The following is a 22,258-nucleotide window of genomic DNA, read 5'->3' as shown; positions in this document are numbered from 1 at the left end:
CACTGCCTCCTGGCATTTGAAGGCTGCTTCCTGTCTCCTTGTCCTGAAGCTACTGCTACCGCCAAGACTCAGGGCCAAGCAGGGGGCCAAGTAGTGCTCCCAGCCCGAGCTTGGCGGGCCATGGTGGTGATAGAGGGGGACACTTCAGAGCCACGTGGCTCCTGGGCACAGGGAATGGAAAGTGGGGGTGGCTGCTAGCCTGGCAAGCTCTGCCCTGAACTCTGGCTGGGCTCCAGGGTGGGGGTTTGCTGCAGAAGGGGAGTCTCTGAGCACCTGCAGGTGTGAGGCCCTGCCCTGCCCTGGGCTGGGCCCTCTACTGCTGGGGGGCGGGGTCATGAAAAGTGAGCACCCTTCCTTTAAAAATATTTACCAAGCTTTTGAAGACCTAAGCAACTACTCTCCACGGTGCCAGAGGACAGAATCAATCATCCCCTTCATCACCATCGTAGAGGCACTGCTACTATTTGTTCTCACCCTCCGCACCATGGACTGCCCAGCGTGGGTGGCCGTGACATCACTGACTTGCCACTGGCCACCCAGCAGATCACAGCCCCTCCCCGCCTCACCCAGCTCAGGGCAATGTTGGTGAATTATCCTTCATTCCCAGTGGAGTCACCCCTGGAGGGAAGGAGGTGGTTAGGTTCTCAGACGGTGCCTAAGGCACAAGTAGATGCGGTGTGGACCGTCCTTGGTCAGGCCCCACTCAGGGACAGGCTCTCGACATAAGAGGTGTGCAGAAATGCAGCCTGCCCAGCACCCTCCCCCCTCGTTCAGGGCCCGTTCTCATTGTCCTCTCCTTCCCTGTCTTGCCCATTTCCTGCATTACGACAAACAGATTCTGGTCGAACGACCGCAGCTGATACTACTCTGTGGAACTCCGATGACCCTTCCAACATTCCATTGTCGAGAAACTTCCGGAGTCTAGATCAGTGGTTCCCAGCCCCGGCGGCACAGGAGAATTCATCTGGGCGGCTCGGAGAACCTCTTGATGCCCGGGCCGCACCTGCTGAGATTTGATCCGTTGGCCTGGGGTGTGGGCTTGGCACCAGTAATTCTGCAAATGCCCCTGGCGACCTGAATGGGCATCTAGCAGTGACACCCACTGCTGTGGCCTCCTGGAAAAGTCTACTGTTTGATGGAAAAGTTGGGGTCAGGTCGGGGGTGCCGGGAGAGCCAGGCCAGAGAAGGACGGAACGGAAGAGCCTGCCGCCCTGCCGTGGGCCGTGCCTCGGGAAGGGCCTTTGTGCGTCACGACTTCAGTCCATCCTGCCAGGAACCCTTTGGTTTCACATGGGGACTCGGAGGCTTGGGGAGGGCCTGCTCCCAGGTGCAGCCTCTACACCACTTGCTGGGAAGTTGGGGGACAGAAAAGGAGGGCTTCATGGGGTTGGCTTCCCTTTTTTGACCTTTGTTTAAAACGCCTCTTAAAATAATGATGCCTCGCTCATTGCAGTAGGCGGGCATTCTGTGCAGAATCGACTTTCCTTTTCAGATGGGCAATCGTAGGAAAGTCAGAAAACACCTCAAAGTTTAAAGAGAAGGAAGTTGCTACGGTTTCGCCCCACAGAGCTCCCTAGCAGCTGGGGGCATTCCCACCAACCTTTGGTGTGTCCTTTGTCATCTTTAAAATTACCCTGACCCGGTGCAGCCTCTTCTTCTTGGCAAGGACTTTCTCCCTTAAGGATCCTCAACCCATGGTATCTTTTCCCTCAGGGATTTCTTCCCGTGTACGGGCAGGGATCTGAGCGAGGCAAAGCCAGGTCTCGGTGGAACCAGGAGTTAGAGGCTCACCACCCTGTGGTTCTAGGATGCTGCTCCCAGCACGGAAGCCACAGGCGCCCTTCCTGAGCCATGGGGACTCCCAGGCACACCGTGAACGAGGGTGATGGTAATCCTGGCAGCAAATGGGAACACTGGCACTGTCCTCGCTGTGTGCCTGGACCATTCTAGCCGCTCTGTGTACATTCCTCAGAGCAGGCCCAAGGATCGGTGCAGGTATAATCCGGAGACAGAGGGATGTCGGAGTAACTTGTCCAGGACGACACGGTGCGAGAGTGACAGCACCCAGGGATGCTGGCTCGCGGCTCCCTGCATTTACCCACCATACCTACCGCAGCGCTTCTCCCCCGAGAGGGATTCCTGCTGCAGATGCACTGGGAAGCCTTGCACCCAGCACCTCCCAGGGTGTGGGGCCTGCAGAGGTCATGGCCCTGGGAAGGGGGCGTGCAGCCGTCGTCCCAGATAACTACCTCCAGCTGGTGGGGGCGGTCGGGGCTTCTTCCGAGACTCCGGCCTGTTCTGGGAGTTCTCCTTCGGCCCGTGTGGGGCGGGCAGGACAGGGCACGCCAGCTGAGGACGAGCCGGGCAGCTCTCCGCAGCCTCCGGGGCTCCTTCCTCCCGCCTGTCCCCGGAGCGGCTGCTCGGGAAGAATCGGCTTTCAGACTTGCCTTGGCGGGGGCCCAGGCCTTGGCGGCGCAGCCTGCCGCCGAGCTCCCGCGGCCTGGGGCTTCCACAGCAGGTTTGAATTACACGGCATCGCAGCGTCCGCGGGCCTTCGTCCCAGCCGTGCTGACTCACGCTTCCGCGGTCACGGGCGGCCCGCGCGGCTCGTGCACGAGTGCCGTCTGAGCGCGCGCGTGTTGTCTCCGTGCCTATGTGTCTGCTGTCGGCCGGCACGCGTGCGGGCGCCGTCGCGTCGTGTGGCCTCGCCGTGCGCGCGTGGCCCTGTTTGCACGCATGTGGGTCATCTCTCATTTCCGTACGTGTGTGTCATGCTTTTTTTTTAAACAGCTTTATTGAGATACAGTTCACGTAGCACGCAGTTCACCTAATTTAGTGTGCAGTGCGCTGAATTTTTGTGATATGCGTAGAGTTGGGTAATTATCACCACATTCAATTTGAGGATATTTTCACTATCTCAGAAAGAAGCCCTGTGCCCTTTTGTGCACCGCCCCCGCCCCGGCCCCCCAATCCATTACCCCAGCCCTTGGCAACCACTCATCTTTCTGTGTCTATAGATTTCTCCATTCTGGATATTTCCTATGGATGGGATTGTATCCTATATGGCCTTTTGTGACTGGCTTCTTTCACTTGGCAGGATGTTTTCGAGATTCATGTGTGTTTTAGCATGCATCAGTTCTTGGTTTTTTTTTTTTAAAGATTTTATTTATTTATTTGAGAGAGAGAATGAGAGAGAGAGAGCACATGAGAGGGGGGAGGGTCAGAGGGAGAAGCAGACTCCCCGTTGAGCAGGGAGCCCAACGCGGGACTTGATCCTGGGACTCCAGGATCATGACCTGAGCCGAAGGCAATCGCTTAACCAACTGAGCCACCCAGGCGCCCGGTTTTTTTTATTCATCCATTCATCTGTTGATGGGCATGTGGGTGGTTTCTCCTTCTTGGTCACCAGGAGTAGGGCTGCAGTGAGCGTCCGTGTGCAAGTTTTTGCGTGGACATTGGTCGTCATTTCTCTGGGGCGTGTACCAAGAAGTGGAATTGTGGGGTCCTATGGTCACCATTTAGTATTTTGTGGAGCTGCTAGACTGTTGTCCAGAGTGGCTGCATCACTTTACCTTCCCTCTGGCCGTGTCCAGTGTGGAGGGGGGCAGAGACTCTGGCAGTAGCCTGCCAGGGCTGGGGTGGGGGTAGTTTCCCAGGTGGGGGATCCCTGAGGGCATGAGCATGCCAGCAAGAATGATCGAAGAGAGGGTGAGCGTGGTGATACCGGAAGGAGGGGCACTAATTACAGGAGCTGAGTTCTGGAGGGGGAGAGGGAGGGGAGCGGGAGGTGAGGACGGGCACAGCGGGGGGAGTTCATAGGATAGTGGCAGGGCAGGGGAGAGCCCGCCTGATGGTGCCTGTTTTCTCCTTGAAAACAAGAGAGGAGGAGGCGGGGACAGTGTTAGGAGTCTCAGCCATCGGGAGAGCTGGGATGCAGACGTAACAGGGAGATGCAGCAGAATCACCAGCCAGCATCGTGCTCACATGAGAGTTGGGGCCGCTGATTCCAAGTGAGACCAGCTCTGCATTGGTATGCAGACCTGGAGAGGTTGACTGGGTGGGTTGAACCAGGGCGGAGGCTTTTCTGGCACAGTGGGAAGGAGGAAAAGGCAGGGACAGAGCTGTGGGTATTCACAGAATTCTTCTGCATCTAGACTGGGAAGTCCAAGTTGGTAGGAAGGGAGGTGAGGACTTGGCGGGCGTGGGTGGTGGTGGTGGTGGGGTATGGACAGTGATGAAGCAGTGAGGTCACGCACTGGCAGTCTTGATGACGCTTGGTAACAGCTGGAGCCAGAGTGTGGCGGTTGGGTGAGCAGGACGGTGGTGGGAGGGAAGCGGACACCTGCAGTGGGGGTCTCTGAGTTCCAGCCAGAGACGCCGTCTAGGCCAGGGTTAGAAGCAGGTGGCTGGGCTGGGGGTGGATCCGAGGGAAGCCATTTCAGGTTCTCTTGCCAATCCCAGTTGTGTGCATCACCCCAGCCTCCCCTTGCTCGGCTTTCTTTCATTTCCTACAGTGGAACGGTTTTAAGCTGGATTTGCTGGACGCCTAGAACCTGAGACAGCACAGGTGGCAGTAAAACCTTGGTAATGGAATTTCCAGAACAAGTTTGGGCCCAAGAATGTGCTTTCCTTGGGAGGTGGCGGGATGGTTGGTTGGGTTGGAGGCCTGCTCTGCTTCTTTCTCCTCTGGGGAGGCCCCACATAAGCTCATCTTGGAAGGAGAAGAAGGAGGGGACCTGGCTTACCCTTCACCTGGCTTCACTGGAGCTGCCATCTTGAAATAGGTCCTCCTGGGCATTCTGCAAAGGTTAATGAATCTGAGGGCACAGCAAGGGGCCTCTGGATTACGCTTTGCTAGAAGGAGGGCGTGTGGCTGTCCTCTCAGCACTCAGCCACCCACCTGTGCCTGTACCCCAGGCTCTGTCCCTGCTCTCTGTCTCTGCACTTGACCTCGCACAGACGGAGTGCTTTCCTGTCTCAGCCCAGACTTCGGCACCCCCACGGGACCCATATTTCAGTCTTTGGGGGTCTCTTCCAGGAGAAGTGTTGGCTTACTCTAACCTTGCCTCACGGTTTATGTGCAAGTACGTGCAACTGCAGAATAAACACGTTTAAATATACACATGTACACATACATACTAATTCTAAAATAACGTGGCTTCAGTTATCTGCTAAGATATGAGGGACCTCATCCTGATGGCAGACAGCTACCAGTGATCTGCTGAACTTGCTCAATTATGACCTACGGCAGGAGACAAGGATAAGCCAGTGCCTACCTCCCCCATCACCACATGGCCCGTCTCCTTCAGGCGCCCCGGGCTTACCCTCTGGACCTGGGGGCTTCTCCTGCAGGGAAGCTGGGCTGAAAAATCTGGGATAGTATGGCCTGGAGGCCTCTGGATGAAGACACAGCAGAAGGCATTACCTTTGCAACTGACATGATGTCACCGGCCATATTGGAGATGTCAAACAGGTCCCCCTCAGCCACTCATCTCCCAGGAAAGGCCCCTCAGTAGCAGCCATAGGAAAGGGGTCCGGAGCCAGGCTGCTGGTGGCCAGGCCTGCGCCTTGGAGAGAGTCCATTTGGAGAAATGGCCTGAGGGCCTGCATAGGATGTGGCTCAACTGGATATAACCAGCTGTTTGCTGTTGTTTGTGTTGCACGAAGGACCTTTCTAATATCTATCTCCACTGAGTTGCTGCTTCCACGAGAAGAAGGTCTGGGGGAAAACAGATAGGGCCAACATTTATTTTCCAGCAACTTATGTTCTGCCTTTTCTTGATGTCTTATACAGAAATTTGATTTGATTTGAGTTCTTTAAAATTAGCCACCACTTTTCAGAAATATAAACATCTCATAAATTGAGAGACGGGAGTAATTTGGCAGGGAGGCAGAGAGCCAGAACATTCCCGTTGCCAGTCTGTCTACCCCAAGTGGTGCCTGGTTTCCTGGCAGGGCAGAGCTGGAGATAATCCGCTAACCCTCTCACGGTGCAGATGGGGAATCCGAGGGCCATGGGGGAGGGACCTGCCCAGTCTACCTCCTGATCTGGTGGCTGACCTTGCCCACCCATCCCCTCTCCAGGAGGAGGGCCTCAGAAGCTGAGGGGACACCCAGCCTGGACAAGAACTGCCTATCGAGGCCAGACGCAATGCCCAAAATGGACCAGGAACATTGCTGGCAAATTCTGTCCTTGACCCCCAGTGGGATCAAGGTGGAATCCACAGTCACAAAGAGGTTTGAAACTGATTTCCCAGGTTGTATATTACAGAGCTTGGGTCTTTGCCCTCCCCAGTTAACCGGGATAGGGAAATAGGGGTTTGCTAACTCTTCCCTGGGGAGAGGCCTGTGCTGTCACTTACTTGCTGGGTGACTGGGCAAGTTTCTTAACCATTCGGAGCCTGTTTCCTTATCTGTGAAATGGGTCTAGTATTTGCATCTATCTTATAAGGCTGTTGTAAAGATGAAATAATATATGTAAATATAAGTGGCAGATAGCGTTGTTACTGGCAGTGATAAGAGGACTGTTCACAAAGAGTAGAGTTGTAGGGAAGTGTGTTTCAGCTCACTAAAACCTGACCAGTGTCCCTGCACAGAATAGGTTAGATCTTGAAGGAGGGAGCTCTCTGTTGCTAGAGGCATCCAAACAAAAGTGAAGACCTCCCCTGAGTAGGGAGGTAGTTGAGGTATTGAAGCTTCAGACTGGGGTAGGCATGGCAATCTTGAAAGGTCCACGATTGTGGACAGGAGGGGTGAACTGGACAGCAGGGCCTTGCAGTCCAGCCCGATGCCGTGCGGATCATTCCAGAGCCTGCATCCCTCATGTGAGGCCCTGAGATCTGGTGGCCATATGGGGCAGGCAATGCCCGAATTTGAGGAGTTGCAGTAGCTTTGGCGGGAAGAGGATTGGTGGCGGCCGACTCATGTGCTCAGTAGGCCTTAGAGGACCTCGTCTCAAAACAGGCTGCGGTGGGGAAACTAGTGGTATTTGGTTGCGTAAAGTCACGGCTGCTTTAAAAGGAGGGGGCTCCTATTCAAGTGGAGAAGGTCTGATAGATTGGTAAGAATGGTTCCTTCACGCGCTGCCTGGTGTTCACAGCTGCATTCGCAGTGTCTGGAGCGGTGCTGGTATTCAGTAGGCACTCAGTAGGTACTTGTTGAACGAGTGAAGGAATTCAACAAATATATATATTTCTTCAGGACTGCCTACTATTTTCCAGGCCCTGTGGTGGGTGGGCTGGTCTGACTGCTTTCTAGGCCTGGTGCCGGTGGGGGGAGGGTGTGAGCTTGCGCAGCTCAACACATCGAGTTGTGTGTCTCGTTGGCCTCTGTGATTATTGCCTTCACTGGGGGCTAATAACACACTTGCCGGCCTTGGCCAAGGTTATATTTTTAATGTTTTTATTTCCAAGGCCAACACCTGATTATTTTTACAGACATATTTTGATGCAGGCGAAAAATTAGATTAAAAACAGAGCACGTATTCCTGTGCCCTACTCTGGCTCTTTCGTTGTCAGTGAACGTTAGCTGCTGTCCCTGGTGTAGATGCACACATGCTTTAAATCTGCAATAATAGCCCTTTGTATTGGAGTGGGGAACCAGCACCCATGTGAGGGATAATTAACCTTTACCAGTGGGCATTTCCCCCCTTGTCTGCCCTGTAGGTAAAGGCAGATCTTCAGGCTGGTGCTTTGGGGTTGGAATTCTGTGCTCTGTGTGGGGGGGAAGGGGGATGTATTTACGGCAAAGCCTTTCCAGCGTCCCCCTCCCCCCTCGAAGTGCTGGAACCCTTTGTTTAAATGAAATGTTATGTGGAACCCCATGAGTGCACAGCACAGGAAAAGTGGATCTGCTTTGCTTTAAATGGGCATGGCCCCCCCCTTGCTCAGCGTCCTCCCACCCGTTCCCACCTCCCTGCCCCCGAGGAAGGGTCTGCACGCGGGTAGTCACACACATTTGCATTCACAAATGCTCACCTGTTCTGTGCTGTGTATTCACACTTCTTCTCTCTCCCCCTTTGCTCCTTCGGCTTGCTGCGGGCCTGGTTCAGGCGGGCCTCATCCGCACGGACAGCAGCGACTACTTCATAGAGCCCCTGGAGTGGGGGCAGCAGAAGCAGGAGGCCCGTGGGAGGACACACGTGCTGTACCGGCGGGAGGCCGTCCGGCAGGAGGGGGCCCAGCCCGGCGGGGACCTTCACAATGAAGGTAGGCACTGGGCAGATCCCTGGGCTCCACCTCTGCCTGGACCTGCGGTGTTTTTAGGTCACTTCTGACCTTAACCTCTCGAGCCCTGGCCTCAGTCTTCTCATCTGTAAAGTGGGGCTGGAGCATGTATACCAGCAGAGAAACCCCAGTGGGTTTTAGGGGCTACTACAGCTGGCTGGAGTTGGGGGGCCAGGTGAGCAACTCGAGCCCCCTGAACTGTGGCCCTAGGGACTCCAGAGGTCTCTGCATGGCTCTACGTCGCTTCGGAAGGTGACTTCCCTGCCTAGCGGAAGGTGCAATGGCTGCAGTTGGCTCTTCCCCCCTGAAAATCAACTCAGCCCTTGGGAGCCACAGGAAGGAAGGTCTTAGGGCACTCGTAGAGGGGACTGCCAGGTATCAGGGCATCGGGGTCAGCTTTGTGTCCAACAGACCATTTTTAAATCCTACATCCAACGCTGTCAGCTAACCTAACCAAGTTGCTTAACATCTCTGAACCTCATTTTGTAATCTGTAAAGTGGGGGTGATTGTGGCTCTCTCAGGTCGCGTGTATTCGCAATGGTGTATATAAAAATCCCAGCGTGGAGCTTGGCACACAGCAGGCGTTTGATAAATGATTGCTCTTATTCCAGTATTGTTATTAGGGTGACTACTGCCAGGTTAGGGCGAGAGCCCCTGAGAGCAGCCCGGCGATCTGCTCGGCAGCCCGCACGTACTCAGGACGCGTGCTTTTGTGACCGACGCGGGGGATGCAGCGTGTGCTGGTCCCGGGCCCATGGCCAGATGCACTGTCCAACTTAGCTTGGTCATGAAGCCCCTTTGGCCAAGAGGACATGAGGAGGCCTTGGGTGGAATCTGGCCGTGAATGGACTGCACCCTCCTGCCAGGGCCCTGGTGGGGTGGGGCAGAGCGGGAAGGAATGCTGGAAACCAGTTGTCCCCACATACAATGCCTCCTTTGAAGCTCTGGCTGCCCTCCCAGTGTGGCTCACAGGAGAGGCCGAGCTGGGTGGCGGAGGGCTCTGCAGGCCTGGGGTGGGGGTGGGGGGCTGGGGTAGATTTCAGGGGCAGCCTGGGACAGCACCATGCCCTCCACTGTGGCTGGGAAGAAAGACAAGTTTTGTTGGGCTCCATTTTATCTGAAGCCAGTTCTGAACAAAAGACCATAAATCTCCCGTTTTGGGGAGACCCACAGCCGTGGGCCTGGAACCAATCCCATTGCTTACCATCACGGTCAGTGGCTGGGAAGCCCAGACCGCTGAGCTCAACAGGGTTGGCACTCAGGCCCAGGAAGGCTGGTGGGGCTCCCCGTCATTAGGGGAGTCCTGGGCCTGTGGGTGATGCCATGCCCTGGGCCCACCTGTGTCCCTCCTTAGACTAGCAGCAGTGGAAGGCTTTCTTGGAAACCTGTGACACTGTTATTTTAAGACCACTGGTGGGTCTGAGCCCAGAGAGTATATTAGCATTTCTGTGTGTGCCTGTCTTCATTTATCATTCTCGATTAAGTCGAAAAGTTTCACCTCACGTCTGTGGGTTTACCTCTTAGCACCCAAAGAAATGCCTCAGAGGCCGAGGCCAGGCAGTCAGAGCCTGCTTAGCTGCCAATAAATGGGCTTTTGAGCAATGTGCCTCAGCCTGAGCACCTTCCTCCATCTCTGTCTGCCCCCATGCCCCCTGCTGCCCAAGTGTCAGCCCAGCTCAGGGGTCCCCTCTCCGGGATCCCTAAGCCCTCTGGATTTCTCCTGGGACCGTCTTCTTGTCCCAGATAGGCTGGGGGCCTTCCTGGAGGACAGATATCATGTCTTCATGATCTTTGTTCCTTCACATGAGCTCTGCTACCCCACCGGGTATGGCTTTCGTCAAGGAAGGAGAGGAGGCATCAGAAGACCCATCAGATTGATTTTCTAGCTGAGCTGTGGCCTGTGGAGGGGCTTCAGCCCCCAGGGCTCCATGGTAGAAGTATCTGACATGAATTTGGGGGTAGAGGGGACTCTTCCTGGCACTCAGGGTATGGTCTTGACGACTGCTTCCTGAAGAGGACATGCGTGTACCCACAGACTCGCCCACTCATGTGTAACACACACACATGCACACTCACACACCTCCCACACTCACCCACTCATATGTAACACACTACACTTTGGAGTCTGGAGGTAGAAATTCCCCTGGCTGGACCTCCAGGTGTGGCTGGCCCCCTCCTAGCCCCTCAGGGACTGCCCTGTGGACCCTGCTTGGCCTCAGGGGCTGTGCCCTGGACACTGCCATGCTCTGAATGCTGCCCTCTCTCTCCTCACCCCACGGCCCTGCTCTCTATAACCCCTTCCCACCCTACGGTCCCTGCCTGTGGAGGGAACGGGATGCCACGGGGCCATATGCCCCTGTGGCCAGAGTTCCAGCTCTCTGGCTGGGGGCCAGGGCCGTCGGACGTGAGGGCAGCTTGTCCCTTCAGGGGCAGCCAGCCAGGCTGGGCTCTGGGCTGCTGCTTATTTTAACTTGAGATAAAATCCACCATTTTAATGATTTCCAAGTATACGGTTCAATGGGTTTTTACTGTGTTTACAATGTTGTGCAACCATCACCACTATCTGATTCCAGAACATTTCTGTCACTCCCATAAAGAGCCCTGTACCCATGAATTAATGACCTCTCCCCTTTCCCCCCGCCCCAACCCCCGGGCAGCCACTCATCCACCTTCTCTCTCTGTGCCTGTTCTGGACATCTCGTGTGAAGGGAATCACGCCACGTGTGGCCTTTTGTGACTGGCTTCTGTCGCTTAGCCTGTGAGGTCCATCCGTGTGTAGCACGTGTCGGTCCCTCATTCCTGTGCACGGCAGGGTGATATTCCAGTTGCATGAACAGACCACATTTTGTTTATCTCTTCATCTCTTGATGGGCATTTGGGTTGTTTCCATTTTCTGGTTATGATGATAATGCCGCTGTGAACGTTCGTGTATGAGGTTTTGTGTGCATGTATGTTTTCAATTCTTTTGGGTATAGGACTCGGAGTGGAATTGCTGGGTCCTGTGGTAACACTGTATTTAACTTTTTGGGCGACTGCCAAACTGCTTGTCAAAGCAGCTGCACCATTGCGCATTCTCATGGGGCTTCTTGGGTGGGCTCTTGGAAAGGCTCCCAGGGGCCTGCTGCCCCCACCCTCCCCACTCGGAAGGTTACCTATGTCTGGCCCAAAGGATGAGAGATGCAAGAGGGTGTGGGTGGCCCCTCTCCAGGGCCTGTGGTGGTGATGTCAGCAGGCCCTCCCCACGGCCCCTCGTTCTTTTTGCCGAGAGGAAAATCTGGGTGGGCCCTGGGAGGGAGCCCTGGGTTTACATGCTGGGCTTTGGCCATTAACCTGCTGTGTGACCTGGGATGAGTCAGGCAACCTCTCTGAGCCTCCCTTTGACAGACCTGGCTGGGAGAGCTCTGAGGGGTCAAGCTGCACATTTCACTTGCATTTGGTAAACCTTCGGGCCCTGCTCATGTGTTGGGAGTGACTGTCATTTAGTCTCCCTGCTCCATGGAGAGAATGCTTGCCCCCTCTCCTCCCCTCCTCTCTCCCAGGCATTTGTCTCTGGGCTGCTGTACTCACCATTGGGCTCGGGCGCCAGGTTGAGCGAGGGTGACAGTGGCCTGAGCCACGGTCACCAGCCTGTGCATCACTCAGAGGGCTGGCCACACGTTTCTGCTTTCCCAAGTGGGCCAGTGGGCACACGTTTTTCCAACCCTTTAGTCTAGTGCTTTCCTTCCTTGGTGCTTGCAGGCCACTAACTGAAGGGATGATAAAAAGAGACAGTAGCAGAGTCCCATGGTTCCCTGTTGCCCTGTCCTCAGATTTTAGTTCCTGAAGGATCCATGTCGATAGAGCTGAGAGGCAGAACTTGGGTCTCTGCTGAGGTACCCGTGGAACCCTCCATGAGGGTCACCCACACTGTGGCTGATGTCACCCTACACTTGCTCACAGTGGATTTTGCCGGTGTACTTCCCTCTGCTCGGGACCCTCTGTTCCCCGTGTTCCAGCAGGTTGTCTCCCATTCCCTGTCTGGCCCAGCTTAGACGTCCCCTCCTCCAGAAGCTTCTGTCAACTCCCCAGTCCTGGTTGGGGGCTCTGGTGTGGTAGCCTTCCCTAGTCAGTCTTCCTGTAGGCCTTGAAGTTATCGTACTATTACCTTCTGGTTCCTTCTCTGTCATCTGGGGCAGGCAGTGGGCTGAAGTGCAGGGGACCTTCATCACACACCCACCGTCCACCCACCTAATAAGTTTGCGCCCCTCCTGCGGCCACACCCCTTGATACACGCTGGGCATGCTTTGGTGGCATTTTCCTGTCCTTAGCTCCTGTCCCGCTCTTTGGGAGATTCTCACATAACTGGATATTCTTAGAAATCAATGGTTCAAGTATCAGAACTTCAGGGTAGGATGGTGGGGGAAATCATGAAATGTTAAGGCTTGAAGCCTTCTCAAGAGACCCCCAGGCTCCTATCCTGCTTTCTTAGTGTGGGGGAGGAAAAATAATTTCCCCTTTACTCTTCTAGGTTCTTGGCTGAGGCACCCTGTAATAAACGATTAGCAAGAATAAAACAAACAGAAGTTGAACTACATGGATACCTCCTGTATATGTGGAAGAGGCCCAGGGAAACTGAGTAACTCCCTCAAATGGTCCAAGCCACCACCTTAACATCTCCAGCTAAAGACAAAAGACGATGTTGGTGGGTGGGGAGGAGGAGTGAGTTATGGGAGGTTACCAAGAAAAGCACAGTAAACAAGGGGAAGGTTATGTGGATTTAAGTCATTTCCTTCTTTATTGATAAGAATTTCCCGAGATTTAGAGTCATCCTCCTTTTCCTGGTACAGACAGGGAGACACCCTTACAAATGGAGATTTTCCTTCTACATGAAAACGTCTCTTACAAAAGGCTCACTCCTACGCAATTTCTAGAGCTTTTCCTGTGTCTGCCATTTCTTAAAAATCAGTCTAAAATAATCCTTGTGCCACAGAGACATATTTTGGGGTGGCAAATTTTGCTCCCCTTCATTCGTTTTTCCCACAGTGTCCTCAGAAACCCTTAACTCCACTGCCCCAACAAATGTTGCTCCAGTCTTCTCAGACTAGGGTGTAGATGACTGATAACTGCTTTGGGGGCTACCTTTCTCGGGAGCAGCACCGATGGTGATGTTTCCAAGCCTGCTCCCTTGATTTGGACAGACCTGGACAAGCTACTCTGGACCTCAGTTTGTTGACCTGTATATTGGGGACAGGAACCTGAGAGTTGTAAGGGTTGGATTGGATTCGATTAGATTGGGGGTCAGCAAACTAAGGCCGCCACGTGTTTTTGGATTTTAAGTTTTACTGAGACGGACATACTTGTTGCTTATATATTGTCGATGGCCACTTGTATGCCAAATTGAATCGCTGAGACAGACACTGTATGACTCACAAAGCTAAAAATACTATCTGGTCCCCTACAGAAAAAGTTTGACAACTCCTAGATTACGTCATACAAGTTCATGAATCCTAGTTAAATAAGTATTTTTGCATTTTGCCAAAAAGGCAAAGCGGCGATGGTGACATTGGGTTGCTGGCAGTGATGGGGAGGGATTTGGGGGGGACATACTCCAGGGGTTCCTGCATAGGACTGCAGTAACACCATGATTTTTTCCCTTTAGGGAGAGGTTTCCACCCACTGCCACCTTTGATTTTTATAGCCAGCTCCTGGATAAGAGATCAAGGATGGTTCATCTCCGAGTCACAGGAGGGGAGGGGGAGGCTTGCAGGGGTGAATGGGCCGGGCTAGAGCACATGGGGAGATAGCGCTGAGTGGGAACTGGGACCTAGGCTCGTGACTCCCGGCCAGATCCCCCTTCTCTGCTGTTCATCGCCTCAGAGACTCAGCCATGGCCTGGTGCCCGGCAAAGGGCTTGTGCCTCCAAATTCAGTGGTGTGGCACGAACCCTCATGCTAAGTTGGCTTCCAGAGGCAGGAAGAGAGCCCACGTGATGGGGCAGAGGGGGCTGGTGGGCAGGGTCCAAGCCACAGCCTCTCCTGTGGGTCTGACCTCTGTCTCTCTTCCCATCCTCGTTGGCAGCCTTCGGCCTGGGCGACCTCCCCAACCTGCTGGGCCTGGTGGGGGAGCAGCTGGGCGATGGGGAGCGGAAGCGGCGGCACGTGAAGGCGGGCAGCTACAGCATCGAGGTGCTGCTCGTGGTGGACGACTCGGTGGTGCGCTTCCACGGCAAGGAGCACGTGCAGAACTATGTCCTCACCCTCATGAACATCGTGAGTGGCCCTGCGTCCCGGGGCATGGGGTGGGGGCGTGGGGCGCCACCAGTCTTAGAGCAGAGCCGATTTCTCTCGGACCTGGTGTTTCGGGTGTACGTACAGCTCGCTCCCCAGCCCAGCTGTGAGGCGGGCCTGAGCTGGCCTGCCGTCCGCTCCAGGCCGAGGCTGATGTCCGCTGCCCACGCCTGTGCCGAGGTGCCCCCAGGCATCGGTGCCAGCCCCTGGCAAGCTGGAACCCCAGGGACAGTGGCTTCAGGGCTGGGACGCATTCAGAGTCCGAGGCAGGTGTGGCCTGGGGCCTCACAGGCCTTGGAGTTGCAGGGACTCCCTGAGACCCCTCATCTGCAGAAAGTACCTGATCTCAGGCTGGGAAGACTGGCCAGCTAGTTGTCAATCTGCCGCGGATGGGGGGGGGGAGGGGAGTCCCAGGCCCTGAAGGTGGGCCTTTGGTGTTCACTGAGGACAGAAATGCTGTTATGTAGATTTAGATCATTGCCTTCCCTGATTAAGAGTTTCCAGAGCTTGAATCATCCCCGTCTTCTGGTACGGCTAGGGAGACACCCTTACAAATGGATAGTTCCCTTACACCTGTCAATGTCTCCTACAAAAGGGTAGCTTCCACTGGGGTGTTCAGAGCTTTTCATAGGTCTGCAGTTTCTTAAGAATAACCAGCTTAAGATAATCAGTGGGGTGACAAAACCTGCCTCCCTTCATTGTTCTTACAGCTCTCTTGTCTGTGTGTATATAAGTGCTTCTTTGTCTAAGCGCCTGAAGGTGAGGTCCTGAGACGGGGTATTTGTCTTATACTTTTTTTTTATTTTATTTTTTTTCTTATTATGTTATGTTAATCACCATACATTACATCATTAGTTTTTGATGTAGTGTTCCATGATTCATTGTTTGCATGTAACACCCAGTGCTCCATGCAGAACGTGCCCTCTTTAATACCCATCACCAGGCTAACCCATCCCCCCCCACGCCCCTCCCCTCTAGAACCCTCAGTTTGTTTCTCAGAGTCCATAGTCTCTCATGGTTGTCTCCCCCTCCAATTTCCCCCTCTTCATTCTTCCCCTCCTGCTATCTTCTTCTTTTTTTTTAACATATAATGTATTATATTTTGAGCCCCAAGGGCACACAGCACAGTGCCCGTCCCCTGATAGGTGATTGGTAAATATGGAAGTGAGCGGCGTCTGTGAGAGAGGCAGGGAGCCGGCATCCACCGAGAGGGAACGAGAAGGCAGCAGATTTGTGTCCACAATGCAGGTATAAAGAAAAGGGGGGCAAGAAATCAGATCCAATTACAAGGAGCCTCAGGGAGGGGAGGGCTGCCTGAAAGTTTCCCCCCTCACCACCTCTTTGTTTGGATATTAATTCTTCTGTCCCTCAAGGAACCTGTGGTTTGGGACTCAAGGAGCAAAGGCTCCACCACGGAGGGAGGATGACTATGAATATGGACACACCCAACTCCCAGAGCACCTGACCACCTACCCAGACTCCAGAGATCGCTAACCTAACCTAAGGCCACACAAGCCAAGTACTAATCCCATTAGTGGGAGAGCAGGGTTAGCCCCTGGAGCCAGCAGGTGGAGAATGGGAGTGGTGGGACAGGGCAGAGGGCAGGGGAGGCCTTAGGAAGCCCTCAAGTGCTGGGAGCCTGGGTCCTGGGTCCAGACTGGGGGCTGCAGACCCCAGGAGTGTGACCCTGTGAGCCAGGCCTTATTTAGTCCCAGAGTCTTTCAGTTTGCTAAAAGATAATTTTCAGGAAAAGGTAAAATCATGACTCTCATACAGAAATAAAAACAGGCAAGTGTTAAAGGTTTTGCTTTACTCACCAATTAATGAGAGAACCAGGCAAATGTGAGAACCCTTTCAAAAGAGAACCCCAAGAATGGAAACATTTATAATCAGGAATTTTGAAATGAAGGTGCAAACAGAGAGCAGAATTGGCTGTCTCACAGGGTGGAGGACAAGACAGAATTTGTGCATCCATGGGCAATGTGCATTGCTGTCATATGCCGAGCTCTCAGTTGTAAACTAGCTTCCGTGGAATCAGATTCAGATAAGGCCGAAAGCTATGCTGTGGACAAGGCAGTTTCCATCAAAGCACACATTATAATTATTCTTGGAGTTTGAGGCCTGGCCGGGGTCCCAGGTAGAGAGCCAGTCCCGTGGACTGCGGGGAGTCTGGCGGCCCGTCTGACTTACGGGCTGCATCCCTGTCCCTGGAGCCGGGAGGGTGGCAGCCTCGCTCAGGACACACCCCTGGGTGCTGGCTATGTGACCATCCTAAGCAACTAAGTAGTGGAGGTCTTTTGATGAACCATATAAGGAGATATTGTTTTCTGTAGAGCAAAGTATACTTTTGGAACCATTTTCCAAAGGCTTGCCCAGACTGAGATGTGATTTGTTCAGGAGGGTCTTGTTCAATCCCTCCAACCTGGAGCTGTATGGAGGGTGGTGGCGAGTGCGTGGGAAGTGCCACCAAGTTCTTGAGGTTCCCAATGTGGAGGCCTGTCGCCTAGTAGTCCTTCCCTGGCGTCCCTCCCCATGTCCCCTGAACTTTATTGAGGACGTTTATTGGAGAAGAGTTCAGGCTCTCATGACCTGGGACCCATGAGCCTTGGCCAGGAGCTCCTCTGCTTAATCCTCGCCAAAGACTGAGCCCTGAGGGCCTGCCTTGGAGACTGCTCTTTCCATAGGCTTGGTTCTACTTTCCTTCTCCTTACAACCTACCAGAAAGTAGGTGGGAAGAGTAAATGTCTTCCAGAGGTTCCTGAAGGCTGCTTGAGGCTGCTGCTTCTGCTCACTGCTGGCTTGTCCTATGGATGTGGGAACAGAAGGGGAAGTTGAGGCAGAGCTTCTCCACCTGCCCCCTCCCCCACCCCAGGGCCTGTTCCTCTGCGGGAAGGAGGCTCACCGTGCTGAGGAGCTGTTGTGTGCAGACCCACAGCCGTCTCAGGGGGTATGTGAGCAGTGGGGGTCCTGACTTCCCAGGTGCAGAGGGCAGCTAAGCAGAGTTCCGGCCCATGGAGGTGAGCGGATACGTGACCAAGCAGGTCTCCTCCCAGGGGACCAGCAGCTCAGCCCATCCATTGTGTGGGAACTTTATTTGGCTGGGATGCTTGAAACACTCATTTCCTGAGGGATTTTATGAAGCCAGTAAAAAGGGGGTCCCTGTGCTGTCCTCTTGGAGTGCCTGCCAGCCAGCCTGCGACCATTTCTGATCTTGATTTGCGGGACCAGGGCTGGCCTGGTAGGATCAGGGAGAGATCCGGTTCCTGGGATGTATGGTCCCATTGTGCTAACCCCAGAGGAGGGGCCGAAGCCATTAGTGAAACACTCCGAACCATCTGATCAGGCCCTGCTCACTGGCAACTCTCAGGGCATCCAGCCTCTCACTTTTCCTTTGCATTACCCTGGGGATGTGCTATACATATTCATGCAGCTGCAGGTGGTGGCCCGGCTCCCTCCTCTCTCCTCCTGACATGCTGGTGGGCCCCTGATGGACTTTATTTGCCTGTGCCTCAGTTTACCCGTCTGTACCAGGCCACTTACCTTAAAGCTTAAAGGGGAACTGTTTTGAGAGCTTTGAGACATAAGGGAAAGTTGTATTCAGCATGTAGTAGTGAGTGCCTGGTGTATGCTTAGTATGACAGACAGACTCTTATTCTAGAAGCTTTGGTCTGGCTACAAAAACAAGCCTCAGCCCATGGAATAATTTTGGGGCAGTGCTGAAGGAGCTTAGAGGAGGCAGCCATCTCTGTGGACTGGCTGGGGGGTGGGGGGGAAGAGGCTTTCTGGAGCGGTTTGGAGCTGAGCCAGCCTCGGGGTGGGGGGCAGGGGTTTGGTGAGGTAGAACGTGCAGGCCCGGCGAGCATGCCACCATGCACTGCAGGGTTGTGGACGCAGGAATGAGGGGCAGCCAGGCCTGCAGAGACCTTTCAAGAGCTGTGGCAGGAGGGTCCCCCAGGCAGTAGCTGGGCTCTGGCACGGAGAGGAGTGCTGAACAGCGCATGACAGGGGCACCAGGGTGGGTAAGGGAGGAGAAGATGGACCCCAGAGCCAGCCAAGGCTGTGACGGGCCAGCAGGAAGCCTCCGGAGACAGGGACTCTGAGCTTTCTCGAATATCACAGTATCATTCCAGTACGTACCACATGTCAGGCACGGGGCTGAGAACCTCACAGACAGGCTCCGTGAATCCTCACTGTGGCCTAGGCCAGTGGCATTCCTTTAACCGCTGTGGCTCTGAGAAGCCAAGTGACTTGGCTCAGACTAATAAGCGGCAGAGTTAGGATTCAAACCCAGATCTGTCTGATCCCGAAGTTCGTGTTTTCCCCCACAGCTGCTGTGGTAGAACCTGGGGCAAGTAGCTCTGAGGAGGAGGGAGAAGGAGGATCACAGGCCCCCGGAAGGAGCCTCTCCCCAAAATGGTCCCCATATCCAAGTCAGGATTCTGAGGCTTCGCCCTGGGCTTTCTTCCTGCTCTTGTCTTGGCTCCTGGCTGTGGCTGGGCTTGCCAGCCAGGGCCACGGAGAGAAGCAGGCACTGTCAGGGGCCCTCTCCTTGCCTGGAGTGACACACTGAATCTCTGGGGTGAGGACCCCCTTGGACAGGGGGATCCTCTGAGGGCCCAGAGCCAGAGCAGAGGGAGGGTGAGGAGACAGAGAAGCCCTTTCGTCGGTCCTCACTGAGCCAGTCTACAGCCGGACCCTTCTTGGCAGCCCACTCTTGCGGTGGTAGGCTCGCTGCCCACCTTGCTCTCCACCCCACCCGGCCAGGCTGATACCACAAAGGCATTGGACGTGGTTGCTGGAGAGACATTGCCTGGTGTCTCTGAGAGGGTCCTCCCCACTCTCATCTGCTTCAGGACCCCTTCCTGAGGCTTCTCAGATGCCCTGCTGGGAAAGCATGGTCCAGATGGCTGTCAGACCAGGGCCTTGGTGGCCTCAGCCTGGGAGAGTGGCATTCTCTTGGCACATAACTGTGTTAAATATTCATCATAAAGGCCGGTTTGGAACACCACAAAAAAACTGCCTTCGTGCTGAGAGAGTGTTGCTTTGCCAGCCCTTTTCCGTTTGGGGATATGTGAGCCTCCCGAACAGCTCATCCTCCCTGCTCATTGGAAGGACGCAAATCTTCCCCCTCCCTCTCTTTTGAATCCTTTCTCTTCTCTTGTCTCTAAAAAGCGTTCCACTGCTTTTTTAGGGCACCCAGAGACCACCAAAACTAAAAGCAAACATCTTACTTTAAGGTAGTGGTTCTTAACGGGGGCAGTTTTGCCTCCCAGGGGACTCTTAAGAAGGTTTGGAGATTATTTTTTGGTTATCCCAGCTGGAGGGAATGCTTCTGACATCCCCGAGGAGCCTGGAGTTGCTGCTCAACATCCTACATGCACAAGACGCCCCCAGCCTGAGTGGTCCTTGGGGCCGGGCGCCCAGCCCTAAGGTGTTAGCTCCACATGCTGGCATTTGCTTTTTCAGAGCAGGCCCCCTGGGCAAAGAGTGGTGCTTCACAAAAGCACAAATGCTGGGGTTCTTGGCAGGAGGGCCATAATAATAATGACCATCCCTCACGGTGGCGGGGTGAGCTTTATGGTCGACAGAGCACTTTCATGCCAGGCATCTCAGTTGCCATATGGACAGCAGGGATCCTGTGCTGCAGGCCGCAGAGGATTACTGATACACGCCCCACACGGTGCACACAGCGCAGAGAGAGTGCTTGTTTCCACACACGTGCGTGTACAAGCACGCACATCTGGTCATCTGTGTGTATAACACAGATGTGTGTGTAGATACATGCACCAAATCAGGTGCGCACACGCAGAGGAGTCCACACATCATGCGTGGACACATACTTACCATATTTCATCAAAATTGAACCCATTGATTGTCAGATGCTCTATTATTTTGCGTAGTTAAGAAACAGAAAAAGTGGGGTGCCTAGGTGGCTTGATTGGTTAAGTGGCTGACTCTTGGTTTCGGCTCAGGTCATGATCTTGGGGTCCTGGGATCGAGCCCTGTGTTGGGCTCCGTGCTTGGTGGGGAGTCTGCTTCAAGATTCTAGCTCCCTCTGCCCCTCTCCCTGCTCACCTGCTCTCTCTGTCTCTCTAAAATAAATAAATCTTAAAAAAAAAAAAAAGAAAGTACTACCTATTAAATTCTGATAGTGATGTTTCCTTATCACTTAGAATTTTTATTTGTACATTTTGGAAGAGCTCTTTTAACTTGATTGAGACTTAGATATTTATCATATATTACTTGTGTACATACATAGACATGACAGCATGGGAAAGTAAGGTATTCCCTTAATTTCTTCCATTCAGAGTGTTTCTTGTCCAAGTCCCTTTCCGCACAGAGCCATCCCAGTGTGTCCTTTTCCGCACAGCATTGTCCCCTGCGCCATCCGGAGTATGGGCCATGTTGCAGGCGTGCCCCACTCTTATCTTTGGGATTTCCTCCAAGCTGGAACCTGTTCTGCAAGCTTTGAAAAGTGGGTGCCTTCTTGATTTTACCGGAAGGTGGCAATGGAGGTTTTCAGACAACCGGGACTCACATCCCTTCCTCAGATGGGCCCCAAACGGTCCACTGTCAGCAACGGCAAGGGGTTGCGGTGCCCTGTGAAGCCCCAGGAATAACGTGAGATTCTGGCTCGCCTGGGCGGTGACAACCCGCTGTGACTGCCCCCTGACCTGCTGCGACTGTAAACAGGGAAAGAAGAGCGTCTTAGACACATGCAGTGCGGTGCTTGCTGGACGCCTGGTCGGCAGAGTCGCTGCATCCCCTCTTGTTGGACGCTTTGGGGCTGGGGGAACAGAGGGCTGGTCCTGGGGCCTGGGGCTGAGAAAGGGTAGGACAGGTGATTGTGGCCAGGCCTCTCCTCCCAGCAGGGCTGCCCCCATTCCGTTCGGGTTCAGAGCCGAAAGTGACCCGGGAAGGCACGTGGGCAGAGGCTGGACGTGAACTCCGACCATGGCTGCTGGCTCAGGCAGGCTCTGCCATCAACGGGGGCCTGCTCTTCGGTACGACGAGGGTAATGTGCCACGCTCCTTGGAGCTCCTGCGAGGAATGGCTGACTCTTAGAACCAGAGTGGAGAATGTCCAAGATGAGCCTCCTGTAGCTCCAGAAAGGAAGGAAGTGTTCAAACACCACCCAAACACCCCAGAACCGACAGCGAGGGTGTGTTAAAAGGACACGGGAGCCAACTGCAAGAGCTCCCGGTGGCCGAAGCTGGGACAGTTTGAGCAACAAAATAAATAATGTAGCATTAAATTATAATCCAGGGTATAAAATCCATATCCACAGGTTCATACTGATAAACAAACGACAGAATAAATAAACAGGTTGGAGGAGAAGAATTCCGAATAATTGAGGCAGGTACTCCGTCCTCAGGTGGATTTTAACTCCCACTCCTGCAGCGGGGGCTGTGCACGGTGACTTTGTCCCAAAGAGCATGGCCTGGGGGTGGACGCTGTCCTGGCAGGCAATGGCGGTCAGCCTCGCCGGGGGCAGGTCCTGCCGGCTCCAGGTGCCCTGACATCATGTGGGGAAGGTAGCGCTTCAGCTCTGTGGCCTTCCTCCCCTAGGCCCGCGCCCCCCATCTAACCATGAGACAAACATCAGATGTACCCACATGGAAGGCCAGTCTGCTGAATGCCTCACTGGAGTTCCTCAAGACCGTTGGGGTCATCAAAACCCAGGGAAGTCTGAGGAACGTTCAGAGAGGGGGAATGCCCTAGAGCAGCCCGAGGGGATGCGGTGGTGAAATGTAACCTGGGGGCCT

The 22,258-nt window shown here is 54.2% G+C and overlaps 1 protein-coding gene across 5 annotated transcripts in view; it reads left to right on the top strand.

Moving 5' to 3' along the window:
• Positions 1 to 22,258, top strand: part of ADAMTS14 (ADAM metallopeptidase with thrombospondin type 1 motif 14) — a 73,965-nt gene that overhangs the window by 14,534 nt on the left and 37,173 nt on the right. For all 5 annotated transcript variants that reach the window (XR_014146303.1, XM_081824099.1, XM_081824097.1 and 2 more), the window contains exons 3-4: positions 8,051 to 8,207; positions 14,284 to 14,474. Coding sequence is in view for 4 of the 5 variants with exons in the window: in XM_081824099.1 (XP_081680225.1) it covers positions 8,051 to 8,207; positions 14,284 to 14,474 (348 nt within the window). In the remaining variant the exon portion in view is untranslated. The remainder of the gene's footprint in view (positions 1 to 8,050; positions 8,208 to 14,283; positions 14,475 to 22,258) is intronic.

The sequence above is a fragment of the Leptonychotes weddellii genome, chromosome 6 (genome assembly GCF_054177405.1).
Source record: "Leptonychotes weddellii isolate Sample4059 chromosome 6, ASM5417740v2, whole genome shotgun sequence".
Lineage (NCBI taxonomy): Eukaryota > Metazoa > Chordata > Mammalia > Carnivora > Phocidae > Leptonychotes > Leptonychotes weddellii.
This window is presented reverse-complemented; position numbering and strand designations above follow the sequence as displayed.